Raw genomic sequence first — 18,316 nt, 5'->3', positions numbered from 1 at the left:
ACTTTAACCATTAAACTTCTCGTGATAATTAATTAAGTAAGGGGAATGTTCCGGTGTCGTACTTTCGAATGACGTCGTGCTTTTTTTAATATTCTTTCATTCTGAGTTTGTTTGGAAAATTTTGTGACTCCAATTTCGAGTATACAAGTACAAATCGAGATCAAAGTTCCTACGCAATAAATAGTTAATATACCAGCTACGTCCTGAAATTCTAAAACAGTCGGTCCGTCTTCTTTCAAAATTTGGAGACACAAGGGATAACTTTCGCTGTTTGTTATAATGTATTGTACCACTAATCCACTCTCGACCATTTGATTCGAGCTAAACAGTTATGTACAATTTAAAAACGTAACTATTACTAAAGGTATGTAGGGAAAGTACACGCGTTTCAGAAGCAAGCCACACGTTTTTGTAGAATTATGTTAGGTAGATGTAGACCTGCACGTCAAATAATAAACCCGTATTTGATTACCTTTGGAATAGTCAAAAATTGATCGATTATTCGAAACGCAATTCTATTAAATGATTCATTATAAAATAAATATTCTAATTAATTTCCATTAGTTTCTAATGTTTCAAATTCGATCTATGGGTAATCGATTCGAAATAGGTGAACTATATATTAAAGAGTTCGAATATTGACGCCTGTAACGGCAGTAGAAAAGAATAGGGGAATACGTTATCACTCACCACGTAGTAAGAACTTTGGATATATCATTCGGAAGCGTATTTCTAATGGCAACTGACATGGGTTTGACGAAAGATTTCAGTTCAGTCATGTGAAATCCACATTTCCATTTTTCATTGACCCTCTGCGATAAAAGAGCCATAACGGTGGTTTTTTCCGTAATCGCGGCGTATTTGGTGTTGGTCAATATGATGTCCATCTGTTCCTTCGTCTGGAACTTCTTAGTGGGGACCAAAGAAGCCGAGCGATTCTTGAGAACCGTCCACCAGAGATATCTCGCCGCTTCCGAACGGCTATTCTGAAATTTCCCCTCCCTTTTAAGTTTCCCAAAAAAATCAATTTCACTATTGAAGTACCTCGAACATTGACTCGGCGCTGGTTCCCGACTCCAAGACGGGAATGACATCGGGAAATTTTTGAAAATCCTCTAAACTATCGATAAATTCTTCCGGGTTATTGATAACCATGTAAGAAAGTAACTGTCCTGAAAGTGACCATCCTAATAAGGTCAAACCTAGCATAGCGGAGGTTAACAGAATATTCTGACTGGTCGTTGACCGACGGGATAGTGCCAAAGCTGAAAATTCAATCAATAACTGCTACGCTCTTAGAGGTTGAAGACATACATACATCTACTAGTTAAAATACCCCAAAACTGTACGGAAGCCTTGCCAACCAAGTCAACAATTCCTACTGGCCTCTCGCGAACTTTGACCAATTTCTCAACAGCAATGTACGCGAGAATGGAACAAATTACGAAGACAAAAGTTGCTAACCATATCTAAAAGTTACGACCACCATTATGATTCTAAGGAACTGATGAATGACTTATGTATAGCAATACCCATTTTTGGAAAACGCGTAGAAATAGGAAAAGAGTCTTATCCTCATCTTGAGATCCAACTAGAATTGTGACAAAATCGTGGTAAATCGGGTTGGTGAAACGTACAACCGCGGCTCGTTCCTGCGTCATGGTGAATGGACCAACGGCAAAGTCCACTTCCTGCGTATTTGTAACGTTTTTCAAAGATGAGACACGACTAACGATGCGACCCAAATGATATAAGTACATACGTTTCTATGAACCATCCCAACCATTCCATTGTAACTACCATTTTTTAATCTTTTACCCCAACTTCCGTCCGGGGGTTCCGTGAATTGAAATCTTTAGAAAACAACAAACGTTTGAGCGTATTTCTAAATTTGCATTTGTTATAAAATGTCGTGACTGTAACAATTTTTCTTAACAACTAAACTAAAACGTGACAATAAAAGGTTGTAACAATAAAATGGTGTACTTTCAATACATTGTGTCTCGCGTGCAAGGAAACCGTTTTCTATCACACATTTTTACTTCTTAATCTATGAATGGTTTTGTTAAACAACACACACCAAGATTGGTATCACTAAATTAAGTTATTTCATCCGATAGTTTTAAAGATTTTTGGTCAGGGTTGATTGTGCGCTTATTGACCAACCTGACTTTCAGATTATTGGAAAAGTGTTGAAGTAAAACAGCCATTGGTCCACGTAGGTCGGTAATTCCATCAGTTAAATCGCTACTGTAGTTAATCCACGGAAGCCACTAAATTTAGAACAAACTAAAGTTAATCAGTTGAAATTATTAAAAAGCTAGTTGACTTTTGAAATACAACTACACCTTAGCAATAGCTACTCTCATAGTTAGATTATAACTAGTAAATTGTCCCGTTTCCATAATGTAATTAAATTTGGTAATCAATGGCGAGTACGCTTTCACTTCTAAAACACTGGCGAACAACTATCCTTACTCGCACAACCAACAATGAGTCGTTACACTACCGTTATATTTATTCAATTATTTAAGGCAAGAGACGTACGTGATTAGCTACCGTTATAAGCACAAAATGCCCTGTGCTAACAAATCGATATGGCTATCTACACAAGCCAATGAAAATAGGGAAAACAAGTTAAATTTTAATGTCTCGAGTTAATAATAAACGAGAACAGTCCGTGGTATATCGCGTGTTGTTATTTTAATAGCATTACCACAGAAACAAAGTCTACGGGGAAAATAATATTATAAAATACTTTCCACGTGATGCCGTTTTAAATTGGCTACTATAGATTTTACCACCACGGTGAAACGCACTTCAAATAAAAGTCATTATCACTCCCATTAACGGCAGTCCATGACCACTACAAACAACTAGTGCAAACTACTGGCTGCGAGTTAATCGTGCAAAACAAAACCTCACACGCAATTACAAACCTTCAAAATAGTACTTTGGTTGTTAGGAAAGTATTGTGGGAAGAAATTGGAGACGGGCGAATGTTTCAGAAATGATCATTGCGACATGTACAAGACCTCGCTCAAAATACGCGCCGTCGTTTTCTCCCATTAATATTCAAGTAGAATGTACGGGAATTAATCGAATTTATACCACCAGCAAAAGAATTTGCCATTTCCACCGATGACAAGTCGAAAAAAAGACAACCACAATTTTCTAACCTAATTTTTATTTATTTTAATAAAATTGAAACCCAATACCTTGTATAACATAATTTAAGACAAAAGTACAAAGTTAAATTATTAATAAATGGAAATAATGAAAACCAATAAAAATTAACTAAATCTCTACAACATGTTAAAAAATTTAAAGGTCACTGCGAAAAAATATTGGGGGATTAATCGCAAAATTGCGTACATGATCAATAACTAACATAAACTACTATGGAGCGTGAACCTTAATGCATCAGTTACGAGCACCTGTTAAGAGATTGTAGAACTGTTCTAACATTACACTATATGTGCTTTCCTGAGAATTATATAAATTCGCCTAATATAAACTGGCGAAATGTAAATTAACGCTGAAGTCATAATCCATTATACGAGTTTACAATTACAACATTGAATACATAAATGTTGAAAAGAAAAAAAAAAAGATCTAATTGTACTGCATGCTATCTTTATTTCAAACTTAAAATTTTGTGCCAAATGGGAATGGGATAAATATTGAATTGGATCATTTAAGAAGCCCTCTAGCTTTGAACATTTCTCTCATCAGCCCTTTCAAATAAGAAATCTCATTCGAAAGTTGTTGAGCTTTATCCGTTAAGGTTTTATTAACTTCCAGCAACTTCTCCTCAACTCCCCCAATAGCCTCAGCTTCAGCCTTCTTCTTTTGCCGATATCGAGTAGCGGCGTCCTTATTCTGCATTCTTTTACGCTCTTTACGTTGCTTGGGAATAGGTGGATTGTATTCCTCAGAATTTGACGAATTTGTGCAACTATAATCATCCTGATTTTTACGTTTCCTTCCGCGTTTTGATTTAACAGGTTCCTCATTCTTAATTGCGGGTTTATCTTTAAGGATTCCTTCAAAAGTTTTCGAAGTTGATTCCTGAGCTACGGGTAAATTTAATACGCCTTTATTTGATTGACTCTGTTGTGTTTCCGATGTTTCATTCACTTCAAAGATTTCGGGAGGGTTCTCATTCAAAATTGACACGCTTGTAATTTCAGCAATTTCATCAATATTGGTGATAACATCCATGCTTCCTTGCGGTAAAATGATGGTAAAAGTAGCCGGAGCATTGGTAAATATCGGAGATTGGTAGATTTGATTTGTGGATAATAAAAGATTGCCGAAATTTGGTGGTGAGTCAATCAAGGGGCTACAAGGGGCGCTGTTATCAGGTACCAGGCCTTCTGGTGAGCTCGGGAGAGAGTAAGGAGGAGATAAGGGGGCCACACTGAGGGAAATGTTCTCAGCTTTCTCATTTTGATCCAGTAATGGGAGTTCAAGTTTCTCGTCTAACTGAGTGTTCGATAATTTCGCGAGTTCATCTTCTTCCATCCCCATGATTGGTTCATCCAAGATGCGGTCGATATTATCGAAATTATCCAATATAGAGAAGTCAATCTTGTTCTCTAGCCATTCCGGGAAATCAAAATCTAAAGAAAAAAGGTTGTATAACACAAGGAAATAACCCCCATCCCAAAGAAATATTACAAAGTTCATGGTTTGCACCGCTGTGAAAGTGTAAGACATTTTCATTTCAACAAGCCTATTTTTCTCACACTGTTACAATTTGCGTACAAACACTGAAAACTCTCAATAAAACCCACCATTGGCATCCAATCCATGATCTTGCGCTTTTTCACTCTCATTTTTGAGGGTTGACGATGCCAAATAATCATCCAAAAAATCCAAATGATCAAATCCAACTTGGTCAATTTCTTTTGCATCCCCCAATATTTTTTCGTTGATTACGGGGGAACCAATCTCATCGCCACTAGACAATGAGAATTGGTCGCCCCCATTCAAGAGCTCCTTCACTGAGCCCCAGCTCCCCATTTTCCACATGTTGTTTGACGATGATTCCATCATTAAAGGATTCATAAGTCGACGATACAAATTCAGAAGATTTGATTTTATTTAAGTTAGCGTAAGATATATTTTGCGCTGCCAGTAATTGGGCAGGTGAAGAAATGGAGAAATCCATATTGAAACTGAAATAATTTAAAAAAAAAAAAAAAAATTTCTTTTGAAGTGTTCACAGGGTTTAGACGAAATTTTTATATAGAAAATCCCAATCCCCAACGTTTCCAGCTTATCCCCTGGCCAAATTTTGCCCTGACAATTTTAAGGTATTTACCAGAACCCACTTCATTGCTCAAAGCATGGTTTGATATACCAAACCACAATCATATTACAGCTCCCTTATGATCCACTTATGACTAAACGAAATCCCTGACATATCCCTGACTTTTTGGGAAAAAAACTTGAAATCCCTGACCATTTTAAGGTGTTTACCAGAGCCCAATTCATCATATCTGGCTCATATTTTATTATTGCTCAAAGCATGGTTTGGTACACCAAATGAAACCCCCGACTCCCCCCCCCCATTTTCCAAATCCCTTACTCATTCTCTCCCCCCATTTTCCAAATCCCTAACTTATTATCTCCCCCCCCATTTTCCAAATTCCTTACTCATTCTCTCCCCCCCCCCCATTTTCCAAATTCCTTACTCATTCTCTCTCCCCCCATTTTCCAAATCCCTTACTCATTCTCTCCCCCCCCCCCATTTTCCAAATCCCTTACTCATTCTCTCCCCCCATTTTCCAAATCCCTTACTCATTCTCTCCCCCCCCCATTTTCCAAATCCCTTACTCATTATCCCACCCCCATTTTCCAAATCCCTTACTCATTATCCCACCCCCATTTTCCAAATCCCTAACTTATTATCTCCCCCCTCCCCACATTTTCCAAATCCCTAACGTATTATATCCCCCCCCCATTTTCCAAATCCCATACTTATTCTCTTCCCCCCCATTTTCCAAATCCCATACTTATTTTCTTCCCCCCCCCCCATTTTCCAAATCCCCGACTTATTCTCTTCCCCCCCTTTCCAAATCCCCAACTTAAAGAGGTTCTATAGGAACACTGGTTGTATCTTAAATATATGCCAATTCTGAATAAAAAAATTTGCTTTATAGTAAATAAGGTTAATTCAAGCTATGTCAAAGCTGCAATATGTTGTTAAAAGCCTTTGAGGCATTTTTAATTACAGGGCCATTGAACCATGGAGTGTATGGAGACACACTTCACTCATAAAAGTAGGGCACAATAAAATTTCTGAATTATATAACAAATTACGCCAATAACTAATTCTGAAACATTTACAGCAATTTAAATTATAAACTAAAAAATTGTTAAAAAATTAAAGTTAATGCACTTCATATCCACTAAATAAAAAAACTAAATATGTTTCGAAATAAACACTCAAAATATCCACGTATCTCTAGTTAAGTGGTTCAAGAACTAAGAGCTTCCGCTTCACGACATTTTCAATTATTTCCCAACCAAGGCTTAAGTTACAAAATTTTTCAGAATCCACTTAAGCCTTGGCTGATATGAGAAGTTTGATTAAAGTTTTAACTAAATTAAATTAGAAAAAAATTAATTAAACTTACGCCATTTTTAAAACTTGTCTGCCGAAGCAGCACCTAAAGGTGCGGGGTCCCTTTAAACGTTACTGATTCATCTTGGAAATATCAAATCCTCGGGAGGATAATTGTAACTCGTGTTATTTGTTTCGAACATTAGAAGGGAATGAATGACGTAATATCCCAGACGCTTGACGTTAGCAAGTGTACTATCGCTAGTAAACAAGTCTGAGGCGTGTATCACTCCGCGAAATTTTAAGTTATTTTAAAATAACCCCATTTAACGCGTTAAATAAATAAACCAAACTTGATAACCTTAAAAGTATCCTAAAATTAAAATTTACCGCGATAACGTAAAAAAATTCAATAATTTCGTCTGGACTATTTTTCCTATTGTTATTGCATCAGCGTCATCGAGCACGTTGCTAGTCACGTGAATAATAGTGAATGACGTCTTCAATGGATTTTACGATAATAGGCGGGACTATGAAAACAAGACGGGCAAACCCTAAATAAGAGTTTCACCCACTTATAAAAAAACGACAAAATTATTCCAAACAAATTTTTTTTTAATTCTTTTGCATTTTGGCTAATACATTTCTATTCTGCTTATTGCGTTTACTTTTTCCGGAACCCTTTTCCATTGGGGATTTTTTAGGGGAATTAGGGGATTTAGATTTGACAGACAAAAGCTGTGGTTCATTACCTTTGGAATTTTTACTTTTTCTACCTTCATTTTTAGCTGGGGATGAAGAATTTTGAGAATTTACCTTGTAGCTTTTCTTCTTAATGCTACCGATTCGTGGAAACCCCGAAGTCAATGACTTTTTGGCTGATGATGATTCGTTATTTTCATCACTGGATTCCTTCAGTTTTTTACTCCATTTCTTGGATGATTTTTGGGACTTGGCATTATCAGATTTAATTGGAGAGCTTGGTTTTACCTTGATATTACCTTCCTGACCAGCCGCATTCAATTTAGCTTGCTTATTTAATTTCTTTTGTTGCTTTTTGCTCAACTTTGTTACCACTGAATTTTCAACTTCAATATTGGAATTCTTTTTTGCCAATTTTTGAACAGCATTCAATTTCTTTTCCAATTTTTCCTTCTTCTCATTAGTCAAGGACACATCTGTGGAAGGATTAGTGTCCTTTTTGCCCTTCCTTCTTCTCTTTTTCTTGTCAACTGAGTCGTTTTTAATCTCGGAAACATCTCCAGAGGTTTCTTCAATCTTAGCGTCATCAGCATCCTCCATTTTCTTTTTGGGATTAGGTGTAGAGTTAAAAATGGTCTCCATTTTCCTTTTGAGCTTCTTTCTCATACTTTTGCTCATCTTTTTCTTTCCAGGACTAGTGACGGTAGAATCCTCCGTATTCAGATTTTCCTCAATCTGGTCAACTTTCATTTCCCTTTCAGTTTTCTTAATGAATTTTTCAGCTTCTTTCGTAAATGGATTGAGACCAACGGGAAGAATACTTTTCTTCTTCTTGGCTACTGGATTTTTAATTTTCTTTTGGGATGAAATTGCGTCTTTAGCTTCTTCTTTATTCTTGTTTTTAATTCTATCAGCTTTAAGAGCTTCGGCTTCTTTAAAATTAGCCAATTCTCTTAAATCCTTGCTTTTAATCAGCTTTTGTACCAAAGTTTTACGTTTGCTTTGTTTTTTCTCAACTTCTTTGACACTGCCGAGTTTCTTCTTATCTTTCTTTTTCCTTTTTAAAACATCTCGGAGGCTCAACAAATGATTTTCAAATGGTAGTTCACTGTGTTGTAGTTCCTCTACATCGTCATTTTCCTCCGGAACTAATTCCACTTTGCCAGATGGATAAACTCGGACTTTACTACGCGTTAAAGTGCTAAGTTCATCCTCTAATGGTTCTTCTTCCATTTTAGTTTTAGGCATAACAACACTGTCAGCAGAATCTGTTGGAATAATTTAAAAACCTTTAAAATTAATTTATATTTAATTTTATTTTAATTACGATTAAAATTAATTTTAAAAGTTAAACATACGTAGAGCAGAGTAAATAGGGAGTGCCATAGAACGGGAAGTCTTCAATAATAAAGTATCAACATTTTTCCAACTGCCAGGTAATTTCTTATCTATATCTTTAACGACTTCTTTGACATTATCAGTAATTTCTTCGTCCGTTAAGCCAAGATAACCAACTTGACAAGAACTACAAATAAATTTATTATCCCCATCATTGCTAAGTTAATAACCTTTCTCAACTGCTTTTTCTTACCAAATACATCCACGTCCTGTAACATTCATTGTACTTTTTTTAAAAGCTCTTTCAAACTCTTTCTTAATTTTGCCTTCATCTAAATTAACTGCATAAGGCATTCTAAAGGCAAAATTTTAATTAGAAAATGAATAATTTAAATCTTTTTTCCTTAACTCTAAACAAATGTCTCTCACTTTCTTTTTTGAACAAAACTTTTTCCCAATGCATTAGGCATTAACGGTGCCAAAACAGCATCAACTAAAAACATTTCAAAACCATTGCAAAGGTTCCTCTTAGCTTCGTGCGTTTTATATTCCGTCTTTAATTGTTTATATGGAATAATCTCCCCAACAGTAATGCCTTTATTTGAAAATAACTCTTTCCAATAAGCTACATCTTCCTCATAATCTCTTTTTTTCTTATCCCGATCACGAACAATCAAACAAATGCTTTTGGGATCAGCCACTATCGGATGCTTCAAGTTTCTAATCAACAATTCCAGATTTTAACATTGAAATTCGAAATTATTCACAATTTTTGAGTAACAATAACATACAATCTCAAAGCTAACGTGTGACTCAATTTTGGGATCTTTTTCAATGTTACTTGTAACATAACTTTATCTTCATCATCTTCCAACAATATGGATTTAGGCTTAGTTTTAGGAACGTTTTCTTTTAATTTCCTAAGGCCTTGCAATGCTTCTTTAACCTTAAACGTAATTAATTAATTTTAATAAACTTCAAAGATTTTATACCTAAGCCTTGGTCAGACAGTTTTTTTAAACAAGAAATCAATAATTACTTTATCATCTTCCAGCGAAATTCCCATCTCATTTTGTAGTTTCACCATTTTAACACGTTTTCATTAATTAATTAATAAAATTAGACCGTAAACTATATAAAGAAATTGCTCTAATCACGTTTTTTGTATAATTTGTATCGCGAAATATTCGGAAAACAACGTGGTCCGTAAAACGTCGTCTACTTAAAGTTATCTTATGGTGCCATCTACATGAAGTTGATTAAACTAAAGGTCATGTGACTAAATACCGGGAAATTCAAACGAGAACACGCAAGCTGCTCGAGTTACAGAAAATGTTAAACCTATGGTTAAACCATGGATAAAGAATGCGCGTGAGGAAATTTGTTTTCACGCTACAGGATCGGCAACTCCCTATCTCGAACGACAGCTTATTCTGTATATACTCTGTTACAATATCGGTTGTCAGCACGCGCAAAGCTGTTTCTCTATGTAACGTAGCTTTGTACGTGCTGTCAAGAGACAAAAAACTTCAAGATCTTCAGGATTTAAATATCCGCGAGTTTTTTAGCTCGAGTGCACGGACCTCTAGGCCTTAGTTTCAAATACGTGTAGTAGGTAATTTCACACGTATTTGAAACTAAGGCCTAGAGGTCCGTGCACTCGAGCTAAAAAACTCGCGGATACTTCTAAATACTGAAGATCCTGAAGTTTCTAGTCTCTTGACAGCACGTACAAAGCTACGTTACATAGAGAAACAGCTTTGCGCGTGCTGACAACCGATATTGTTACAGAGTATATACAGAAGAAGCTGTCGTCCGAGATAGGGAGTTACCTATCCTGTAGAGTGAAAACAAATTTCCTCACGCGCATTCTTTATCCATGGTTAAACAAATGAAATAAAAACAAATTTGATATTAAATGATAAAGTTTCTTTTGTGTTTCTTCAGAGTGAGATGAAACTTAAATAAATTTAGTTAAAAACTTAAAAAGTAATTTTGATGGTTTAAGAAATCAATAAGTTTGAAGTTGTAGAATTCGTGATAAGAAACATAATATTTCAAACATATTTCGAATTTCTGAATGAATATTTGACACGTAAATTGATGAACATTAATATTAAGGACTTGACATAAAACAAAATGAGGTATGGATTTTTCGGAAGCAAATTGAAATTCACCCCAAACAAGTGTTGTTTTTCTCAGGATCCAGGGGTTTCAAATATTCAAACCCAATCAATTTCATTATTAATAATGCATTAGAGAAAAATCCCTCGTTATTGAAAAACGTCTTGAAGGTCATTCTCGAAACGAAAAACACGACTGTGACACTAACACCTAAACTATTTTGCGGATATTTTCGTATTTAAACTATCATGGAAAAATGGAGCTCTAAAAGCCAAAGACGGCGTCACGGAAATGCATATTATTCCAACTTTAATATTAAAAGCATTTCCCCCGAGCTAGACGACAATAACGAATTAAAATCGAAATGGTTACAAAAATTTAAACCAAAATCCTTCCTTAGTTTCTTCAAGAACTCCTTAAAATTTTTCGGATACTCCTTATGTACCATCGCCTGTATTTACCAAGTTACAGGATTTATTCAACTATATTTGGAATATCCTAGCACCATGGATATTCACGTCGAATTTCTAAACGAAGTTATGTTACCGGCGGTATCAGTTTGCAACAAAAACTGGTATAAAATAACGCGGAAATGGTACAATTTCAGAGTAAATTAAGTCATTATCTTCTACAGGTACAAACGCGATAAGTTTTGCGAAAAATACGAGTGCCCGGATCCCGAAAAAGAGGTGTTTGTCAGTACTGAGACGCAGAACACAATGACTATTGATACCATCTACGAAATTGGTTACCAATACGAAGACTTAATAACCAATTGCAACGTCACAGGGGCACCGCACGAAGAAGAGCTAACGAAAGCAGTATGCGGGTAAGCGTTTAATTTCCACAATTACTAATGCTCAATTACCAATTACTTGGTTTTTATTCCCCAATGTAAGCAACGCGATAAAGTACATTGAAAGTTTGCGTAGTTGCTACATTTTAAACTCTCAGTGGAATGGACTAACAGAATATTCACCAAATACCACTAATTCTTTCAGTAAGAACGAGAATAAGTAAAAAATTCTTCGTTATTTCAGAATATTAAATTTTTACGTTCTGGCAGAACTTATTCTAAAACTTGACTCGCAACCGAAAACTTATCTACAACCGAAAGCCAACTTTCCTCCAGAAATCTTTTTACGCGTTCAGAATCCTTACGTCGTCGCATTGAATCAAGGGAATGAATATATTAGAATTCGGTCGGAAATGAGTTATTCCATTACCATGACTAAAAGTACCATCAATCTTTTGGAACCACCTTTCAAACCGGGATGCATTGATTACCGTGGGAATTGGAAAGAAGCTGGAGGCAAAGGGCCTTTGAGTAGAGAGGTGCGATCAACTTTCTGAATGGTCTCTCAGAAATTAAGGCGGATGTTCTTTTGGGCGATTTTGAGTCGAAAATGTTCTATGGCGTTTTTCCCTCAAGCCCACAGTTTTCAAGTTAAGATTGGAGTATTTTACGGATGACCCCTTAAGTTTAATTAACAAACAGAGAGACAATGCTAATTTTATTAAGGGGTCATCCGTAAAACACCCCAAGTATAACGTTAAAACGGTGGCCAGGACGGCAAAATGTCATAGAAGTTACATTTTCGACACGAAATCGCTCTGAATTTCTGAGAGACCTTTCAGAAACACCTTGAATATTAACTTTCAACAACAGGACTGTATCGATCAATGCCGTATAAATATTTCAATGAAAAACTGCGGTTGTGTCGCGTCTTATATGAAAATTACCGCGAATCTCAAGAAATGTATGCAGAAAGCGCAAAGTGAGTCTGATTTTGAAATACAAAGTATAGACCATTTCGATGGAACTACCCAGAGGGAAAGGTAACATTGTCTTCCATCTCGCCTTTAAGCGCATGCTCTGTAGACTTATATAGCAACCCCCTTGATTGTCCCACTCTGATACCGAGAGTTTCTGTTGAAATGGTCTATTTTCCCGTCCGCGTTCAAGCTTGATTAATTTCAAATGTTCTTTCATTAACCCGTAGCTCAATGCGTCAACGTAGGCAATATAGAATATAAAAATTGTGACATCAAATGCCTAAGTGACTGCGAGTAAGCCCGACCACTTTTCTAATCCTAATTGTTTAAAACAAACCTGTAGACCTACTTCTTAATTTTAGGATGCAAATTTTGGACCTTTCTGTGACTAAAGATTTTCGAAGTATTAACCAACTAAACCAGGTAGGTAATGGCACTGTTACTATCTATTGTATCTTAGTTAAGTATCGGACTTAATGGAAATATTGGTTATAACTAGGACAAAGACAACTTGTCACGCAGGTAAAGTTGATTTCACATTACTCTCAAAGTGGTAATTAATTTCATTTTTACGTTAATTAGCCTAATCAGCAGCGAATCTGATGTTCAGATATACATGCAGACGAGGAGGCACATGATTTATCAACACAAACCAAAAATAACGGTGGGATCATTAATCATTATCCGTTTTAATAACTATTAACAGCACACAACAACTTTTGTTCCTTCATTTTAAACGATAAACTAATTCGTGCTCTTAATTAAGTCCAGCTCATAGTCCAGCTAGGGTAATACCATGGATAAAGAATGCGCGTGAGGAAATTTGTTTTCACTCTACAGGATAGGCAACTCCCTATCTCGAACGACAGCTTATTCTGTATATACTGTGTTACAACATCGGTTGTCAGCACGCGCAAAGCTAGGTCTCTATGTAATCTAGCCTTGCGCGTGCTGACAAGAGACAAAACTTCAGGATCTTCAGGATTTAATATCGTTTAAAATATCCTGAAGTTTTTGTCTCTTGTCAGCACGCGCAAGGCTAGATTACATAGAGACCTAGCTTTGCGCGTGCTGACAACCGATGTTGTAGCAGATTATATACAGAATAAGCTGTCGTTCGAGATAGGGAGTTGCCTATCCTATAGCGTGAAAACAAATTTCCGCACGCGCATTCTTTATCCATGGTAATACATTAACATAACCCCCAACCCAAAAGAAGTTGACAATGTACTCACGTGTTAGTTGACATCGGTTATAAAATTTAGGCTCAAACTTTCAAAGTTCGTTGACACTTTTTAAGCCTTGGCAAACTTTGGAACAAAAAATCAGACACCTTGGAAACTTAAAATAATTTGCTTCATAAAAATCATAAACTACAAAACTTTCATCAATTATTATGGCATATTAAAACTTAGAAGTAAATTAATCGCGATATTTTAATGATGAAATTTGATTGAATATCACATTTCTATCCCCCATTAAACGACCATTATTCCGCGATAAAAATGGCGGTCTCCGAGTGACGTCACAAACTCAAAGTGGCCTGACCATTGAGTTGAGAAAATTACCACTAGAGTGGCCTTTCATCCGCATGGATATAGACCAAATAAACTCTATCACGCGCTTGTAGCGCCATCCCGGTGCAAAAAAGGGAACTAAAGGAAAAGGCAGGAAATTTGACGAATTTCAAGAATACATGTAAATGGCCGAAATTCAAGTTCGTTTTCTAGATGGCGACAACATCGTTTGATAAACTTGGTGGCTGTCCGTCCGTCCCGTTGTTTTAAAAGTGTCCCGCGCTTCCCCAATAGGCAGGTTAACGCAAAGCCACTCTAGTGGTAATTTTCTCAACTCAATGGGCCTGACATGGCCAACTTAGAAGGGGCTGTCCATAACCCATAACTTTAAAAAAGTGCCATCATCTTATGCAATATTATAAAAATTCAATTTAAATTATTTTCTTGCAGCCTGTCGAAATTTTAGGATACGTAGGTGGATATTTAAGTCTTTGGCTTGGATTATCAATTCCAATGGTGTACGATTTCTTTGAAATTTCATTGATTTTCACCATGCAAAGAATGAAATCCAAACCGGAGTGTGTGACAAAAAGCCCAAATTAATTTAACGAACTGATAGATTTATTTTATATTTTCTCTATCTACACTTTTTATTTATTTATTTTGCATTGCGGCTTGATTAAGGCCACTGGTTTGTTTCCAAGGTGATTAACGGTGGTGATTTATTTACAAAAATTGATCGCGATTTTCATTCTTTTAATAAATTCTTACATAATTGGTCGCGCAATTTAAAAATCAAAAATCTTATAACGATTAAAAATATTAAATTTGTTGAATTTATTTTTTTTGATTATCTCAATTCTACCTAAGTTAATTAATACCGACGCATTCGCCAAGGCTTATCGTGTGATTTTAACTGACAATTTGAATTTTGACAGGGCCGGAAATAAGCACAAGAGTAGACGCAGTCCAATAAAATATCCCAAAATTTTCTTAAAAACTAAGGGGATCACTGGTTATTTTGACCAATAATTTTCCGAAGGTTTGATACCGTGACTATGAAGGTGGACACAATTTTTGCAGTGACAATTCACTGGACACATGTCCTATAAGAACATTTTCTTATTTCCAGCCCTGAGGAATTTCAGGATGAAAATAAGCGTCGTCTGCTCGAGACCTGGAGTCCAAAATAAGCGGATAAGCCTTGGCACACACGAACATTAATTAATAAACTGATTAAAATCAAAAGCAGGCAATTCAATTATTAATTTTAGCACAAATTTAATGTCATGGAAATATTATTTATTTTATTTCTAATCTTTAATATTAGCAGTTATTTAGATCCTTCGGGAGGGACATTCCATAAATTTTTATAACTCTTTATTCTTTTAATATTAAGGCAGTGTGGCTAAATTTCCGACTCCGAGCACCTTTAAGTTATATTTTTTACTGCTCAAAGTAAAAATAACAACGCGAAAAATAAAAATGTGTCACATTGAAAGGAAATCTCAAAGTTAACACTCTTTTTGATGTTTAACATTTGAAGGCGTGTGTAGAAATTTATTTTAAATGTCGTAATGTTGTAGTTATAGCGGGGGGGGGGGGGGAAGGGGGGGGGGGGTAATTCATGAAATTTATTTGCTGAGGAATGATTTCCGCATTTTTGTAATAATATATTGCATTTTGTCAGTCATCTTCATTTCCTAAGTTCTCTTTAGAATTGAATTGAGCCTAAGACTAAGTTGGTGGCTCATTAGGGAACTGATCCAAAATTCTAGAGAAGAACTCGGCAACATCTACACATGTATTATTAGCGTGTTTCAAAATGAATTCATCTTGCAATAAAGTGGCATAGTTTGGCCGTTGTTGATGATCTCGTTGAAGGCTAATAAAAAACCCTCATTTATTTGATTAAATTAATTTAATTTAATCAATATTAATTAAATTTAATTACCATTTTTCTATAAATTTTTCAAATTCGGGGGTAAATTGTTCCTTGGGTAGCCTAGGAGGATTTGATAAGACAACTTGTTTAATTTGCTCAAATGGGGTCACCCATGTTGGATAAGGATATTCTCCGGTAGCTATTTCATACTAGATAACAACCACGAATCAATTAGTAGACTCATAAGAAAATAATATATAGCTCCCTATAAGTATGAAACCCTCCATCCATTTAAGCCACGTAAACAAAATTTTCTTTTCTACCACTAAACAGTTTTTAACGCCACCTAGTAAGAGTTTTTGGCGTTAAAAAAGATAAAATATTTGTTTTTAGAAAATTTTCAAATTTTTTTGTTTTAATTAAATAGTTAAAGGTCTAGAAGTTATTATTATGATAATTATAACTGATTAAGTGCGTGTAAAAATTATTTATCATAATAAGTTAATAGATGGCGCGAGATTATGACGACCGAGGCTGGGACACCTTAGGTTGTGGCGTCAGTTTCGCCCCCTTTTACTATTAGTACCAAAACTTCTCCCAAGGGGGCGTAAAAGCGTAAGCGCGCCAAATTCGGGAAAAAAATGCTGTAGTATGAAAATGTACTACGTTTCATACTTATAGGGAGCTATATATTATTTTCTTATGGTAGACTTAATTAATTAAATTATTTAAAATCAAGAAATTATATCTAATTTTCACCATGGTAATTCCCAAACTCCATACATCGGAACGAATATCATAACCCCTTTGATTATTTTCCTGTATATTTATTCTTTCAGGCTAAAATTTAATTAAAAAAACCTTTTTTTAATTAAATTTTAATTTTAATCTTTAAGAATATATTATGATAATAAATCTTACAGCCATGTATGCCTTGCAACCGGCTTCTAAAGTCCTAGCGATGGAATCAACTAAATAGCCAGAAATTCCAAAATCACACATTTTAACTTTCCCAGTGCGACTTATTAGAATGTTAGAGGGCTTAACATCACGATGAATTACGCTTAATTGGCTGTGAAGATAATGAAGGGCACTAACCACCTAAAATTATAATTATCCAAATACTTTAAATTAATTTTGTCAATTTTAAAAATTAACGTTTGTCGTTGACGTTAACCTACAGAATAAGCAATTTTTCCTAGAATTTCTTCAGGAATTTTTTCATTGGCTTGAATAACTTTGGGATAAAATTTGTCTAGGGACATATCCATAACTTCCATACAAATCCACACATCCCCCTCCCTAAACATGGCTCCGTAAAAATGAACTGTGTAATCACAAGCGCTGCTTCTCATGGAAATATCCAAGTCCATTAGCAGCCTTTTTTGCTCTTCACTATTCACGGTGTGTCTTATCCTTTTAACGGCCATAATAGTAGCCGTTGGCCTATGAATCATTTTTTCTACAATACCATAAGCCCCTCTTCCAAGCTCCCCTAACGTATCCAAATCATGCGCGTTAATGTGAACTTCTTGATTGTCAATAGTGATTGAAGTGTGATCAGGTAAATTCCTTGGAATTGCACTAGTACGAAAGAATTTTAATTAAAATTAACTAGTATTAATACCGGAACTTTATTATTTTAATTAATTAATATAGTATTAAAAGCCTACTTTTCAACTGGGGGTTCTTCAGCGGGAACTATCAATTTTAAACCTGGCCCTTTACGTGCTACGTATATATAACAGTTTTAAAAAGATTCGTAACTAATTAATAAACTAATTTCCAATATAATTTAATTATACGCGAGTTTAATCACTTACCTGCCATGTTTTTTGAAAGGATTTAAATTTCAAAAGACGGTGAAGCTGAAGCCCCAATTCTAGGCCTTGGTGAAGCCAAGGTTATCCAATTTTACCGGTTAAAATTAAGACTATCCTATTCAGTTTTAACAAATTTACTAAAAAATATAGTTAAGTCAAACCATGTAGAGTTCAAATTCCTTTTTCGCGAATTACATTAATGATTATAATTAGCAACAATAAGGCGAAAAGCGAACTTCTCTTCGTATTCTCAATCTCAACCTCACAATCACAAGTCCGCCAGAAAAAAATCCTTAACAGGAAGTACCGTACCGGAAGACTGTCCGGAAACAGAAAATTAAAATACAAATAATTTACAAGTCTCTTAATTACAACTGACCCAATCCATTCTTATTGAATCTAATCAATTAAATTGGAACAATAAAAACATTTTATTCTTAAGGGGAGGGGGGGACCACTGTCTCAGGAGTCAAGTGCATGGCGTCAAGTGCCAGCTTTTTCTTATCAACAAAAGCGTACTTTTAAACTAATAAATTAAATATTATTTTTTAGTAAATCATAATTTTACACATTTTTA

General features: G+C 35.3%; 5 protein-coding genes across 5 annotated transcripts; 1 reads left to right on the top strand and 4 right to left on the bottom strand.

Annotated features, from left to right (window-relative positions):
- Positions 1-22: 22 nt before the first annotated feature.
- Positions 23-14,056, bottom strand: LOC149661285 (glutamate receptor-like). The gene is made up of 8 exons (XM_089842753.1): positions 13,750-14,056; positions 2,167-2,273; positions 1,763-1,853; positions 1,533-1,691; positions 1,319-1,469; positions 1,045-1,265; positions 691-986; positions 23-321 (listed from the first exon to the last, which is right to left on the bottom strand). Exons 2-8 carry the CDS (start codon positions 2,208-2,210, stop codon positions 33-35), a joined length of 1,251 nt encoding a protein of 416 aa, XP_089698879.1. The 5' UTR covers positions 2,211-2,273; positions 13,750-14,056; the 3' UTR covers positions 23-32.
- Positions 3,171-6,806, bottom strand: LOC149661287 (uncharacterized). Its single transcript, XM_089842757.1, has 3 exons — positions 6,648-6,806; positions 4,800-5,183; positions 3,171-4,625 (listed from the first exon to the last, which is right to left on the bottom strand). Exons 2-3 carry the CDS (start codon positions 5,071-5,073, stop codon positions 3,694-3,696), a joined length of 1,206 nt encoding a protein of 401 aa, XP_089698883.1. The 5' UTR covers positions 5,074-5,183; positions 6,648-6,806; the 3' UTR covers positions 3,171-3,693.
- Positions 7,169-9,813, bottom strand: LOC149661286 (uncharacterized). Its single transcript, XM_089842747.1, has 6 exons — positions 9,654-9,813; positions 9,406-9,560; positions 9,044-9,334; positions 8,868-8,969; positions 8,635-8,801; positions 7,169-8,544 (listed from the first exon to the last, which is right to left on the bottom strand). The coding sequence occupies exons 1-6, from the start codon at positions 9,699-9,701 to the stop codon at positions 7,190-7,192; spliced, it is 2,118 nt and encodes a 705-aa protein (XP_089698873.1). The 5' UTR covers positions 9,702-9,813; the 3' UTR covers positions 7,169-7,189.
- LOC149661284 (uncharacterized) lies at positions 10,505-14,634 on the top strand. The gene is made up of 10 exons (XM_089842752.1): positions 10,505-11,312; positions 11,373-11,567; positions 11,638-11,738; positions 11,805-12,073; positions 12,408-12,516; positions 12,742-12,808; positions 12,877-12,937; positions 13,014-13,036; positions 13,097-13,178; positions 14,482-14,634. The coding sequence occupies exons 1-10, from the start codon at positions 10,987-10,989 to the stop codon at positions 14,632-14,634; spliced, it is 1,386 nt and encodes a 461-aa protein (XP_089698878.1). The 5' UTR covers positions 10,505-10,986.
- Positions 14,631-18,251, bottom strand: lic (dual specificity mitogen-activated protein kinase kinase lic). Its single transcript, XM_089842758.1, has 8 exons — positions 18,119-18,251; positions 17,740-18,058; positions 17,590-17,647; positions 17,098-17,500; positions 16,838-17,017; positions 16,676-16,756; positions 15,986-16,125; positions 14,631-15,916 (listed from the first exon to the last, which is right to left on the bottom strand). The coding sequence occupies exons 2-8, from the start codon at positions 17,744-17,746 to the stop codon at positions 15,769-15,771; spliced, it is 1,017 nt and encodes a 338-aa protein (XP_089698884.1). The 5' UTR covers positions 17,747-18,058; positions 18,119-18,251; the 3' UTR covers positions 14,631-15,768.
- Positions 18,252-18,316: the final 65 nt, after the last annotated feature.

This window comes from Phalangium opilio, unplaced genomic scaffold (genome assembly GCF_054372755.1).
Source record: "Phalangium opilio isolate 3A_F unplaced genomic scaffold, DU_Popi_V2 ptg000070l_1, whole genome shotgun sequence".
NCBI lineage: Eukaryota > Metazoa > Arthropoda > Arachnida > Opiliones > Phalangiidae > Phalangium > Phalangium opilio.
Note: the sequence above shows the minus strand (reverse complement) of the source record. Positions and strands in the feature narration are given on the sequence as shown.

Bases quoted from the DNA above. Each gene is read 5' to 3' on its own strand.
- LOC149661285 (XM_089842753.1), bottom strand. From the start codon at position 2,210: ATGGCTGTTTTACTTCAACACTTTTCCAATAATCTGAAAGTCAG. The intron at 1,854-2,166 runs GTTGGTCAATAA...TGTTTTCTAAAG, and splicing joins TCCAATAATCTGAAAGTCAG to ATTTCAATTCACGGAACCCC. The intron at 1,692-1,762 runs GTATGTACTTAT...ACAAATACGCAG, and splicing joins TTGGGATGGTTCATAGAAAC to GAAGTGGACTTTGCCGTTGG.
- LOC149661287 (XM_089842757.1), bottom strand. From the start codon at position 5,073: ATGAATCCTTTAATGATGGAATCATCGTCAAACAACATGTGGAAAATG. The intron at 4,626-4,799 runs GTGGGTTTTATT...TTTTTTCTTTAG, and splicing joins TCATGGATTGGATGCCAATG to ATTTTGATTTCCCGGAATGG.
- LOC149661286 (XM_089842747.1), bottom strand. From the start codon at position 9,701: ATGGTGAAACTACAAAATGAGATGGGAATTTCGCTGGAAGATGATAAA. The intron at 9,561-9,653 runs GTAATTATTGAT...ATTACGTTTAAG, and splicing joins TTTCGCTGGAAGATGATAAA to GTTAAAGAAGCATTGCAAGG. The intron at 8,545-8,634 runs GTATGTTTAACT...TTATTCCAACAG, and splicing joins CCCTATTTACTCTGCTCTAC to ATTCTGCTGACAGTGTTGTT.
- LOC149661284 (XM_089842752.1), top strand. From the start codon at position 10,987: ATGGAAAAATGGAGCTCTAAAAGCCAAAGACGGCGTCACGGAAATGCA. The intron at 12,517-12,741 runs GTGAGTCTGATT...ATTAACCCGTAG, and splicing joins ATGTATGCAGAAAGCGCAAA to CTCAATGCGTCAACGTAGGC. The intron at 13,037-13,096 runs GTAAAGTTGATT...TACGTTAATTAG, and splicing joins AAAGACAACTTGTCACGCAG to CCTAATCAGCAGCGAATCTG.
- lic (XM_089842758.1), bottom strand. The intron at 17,501-17,589 runs GTAGGCTTTTAA...CTTTCGTACTAG, and splicing joins GAAGAACCCCCAGTTGAAAA to TGCAATTCCAAGGAATTTAC. The intron at 17,018-17,097 runs GTAGGTTAACGT...TTATAATTTTAG, and splicing joins TAGGAAAAATTGCTTATTCT to GTGGTTAGTGCCCTTCATTA.